Source organism: Fulmarus glacialis, unplaced genomic scaffold, assembly GCF_000690835.1.
Source record: "Fulmarus glacialis isolate BGI_N327 unplaced genomic scaffold, ASM69083v1 scaffold19506, whole genome shotgun sequence".
In the NCBI taxonomy this organism is placed as follows: Eukaryota; Metazoa; Chordata; class Aves; order Procellariiformes; family Procellariidae; genus Fulmarus; species Fulmarus glacialis.
In genome coordinates this window covers 4,662-5,148 of record NW_009220238.1, presented here as the reverse complement: position 1 = coordinate 5,148, position 487 = coordinate 4,662, and the positions used below count along the sequence as shown (strand labels likewise).

General features: G+C 65.5%; 1 protein-coding gene across 1 annotated transcript in view; it reads left to right on the top strand.

Annotated features, from left to right (window-relative positions):
- Positions 1 to 335: 335 nt before the first annotated feature.
- Positions 336 to 487, top strand: part of LOC104078878 (fibroblast growth factor receptor 4-like) — a gene marked incomplete at both ends in the record, with an annotated part of 4,808 nt that continues 4,656 nt past the window's right edge. The window contains one exon of the mRNA XM_009580695.1: positions 336 to 487. This exon is cut by the window's right edge and continues 134 nt beyond it. Coding sequence (XP_009578990.1) covers positions 336 to 487 — 152 coding nt within the window.

The following is a 487-nucleotide window of genomic DNA, read 5'->3' as shown; positions in this document are numbered from 1 at the left end:
AGGCAGGGCACCACTGCCCAGCCTGGGCATCACTGGGGTGAGCCAGGGCTGGGGGTCCCGGCTGTGCTTGGGGCATGTGGAAGTCCGGCAGCGGGTGGCCAGTAGGGTTTGGTGCCCTTGTTTGGGAGTGGCCCCTATGGAAGGACGGTGGCATGTGTGGCCTTGGATGGGGACACGCTGCTGGGGAAGCCACGTCCTTGCGCCCCAGGGCAGAGTCCAGCCCTCGCCTGCCTCTGGGGCAGCAGAGCCGGGCACTGGGCCGTGCTACACTGCGTGCTCTCCGCACCAGGGTGGATGTGTGGCAGGGTCCTGCTGTTGGGGAGGGGTGAGCACAGGGCCAGGCACTCAGCGTCTCTCCAGAGCTGTTCGAGAGCCCGCTGCTGGAGTCAGAAGAAGAACATCTCCTGCTGGACCCGGGCAATGCGTTGAAGCTGTACTGTGACGCCAACCAGAGTGGTGCCAGTGTGGTCTGGTACAAGGAGTCCCG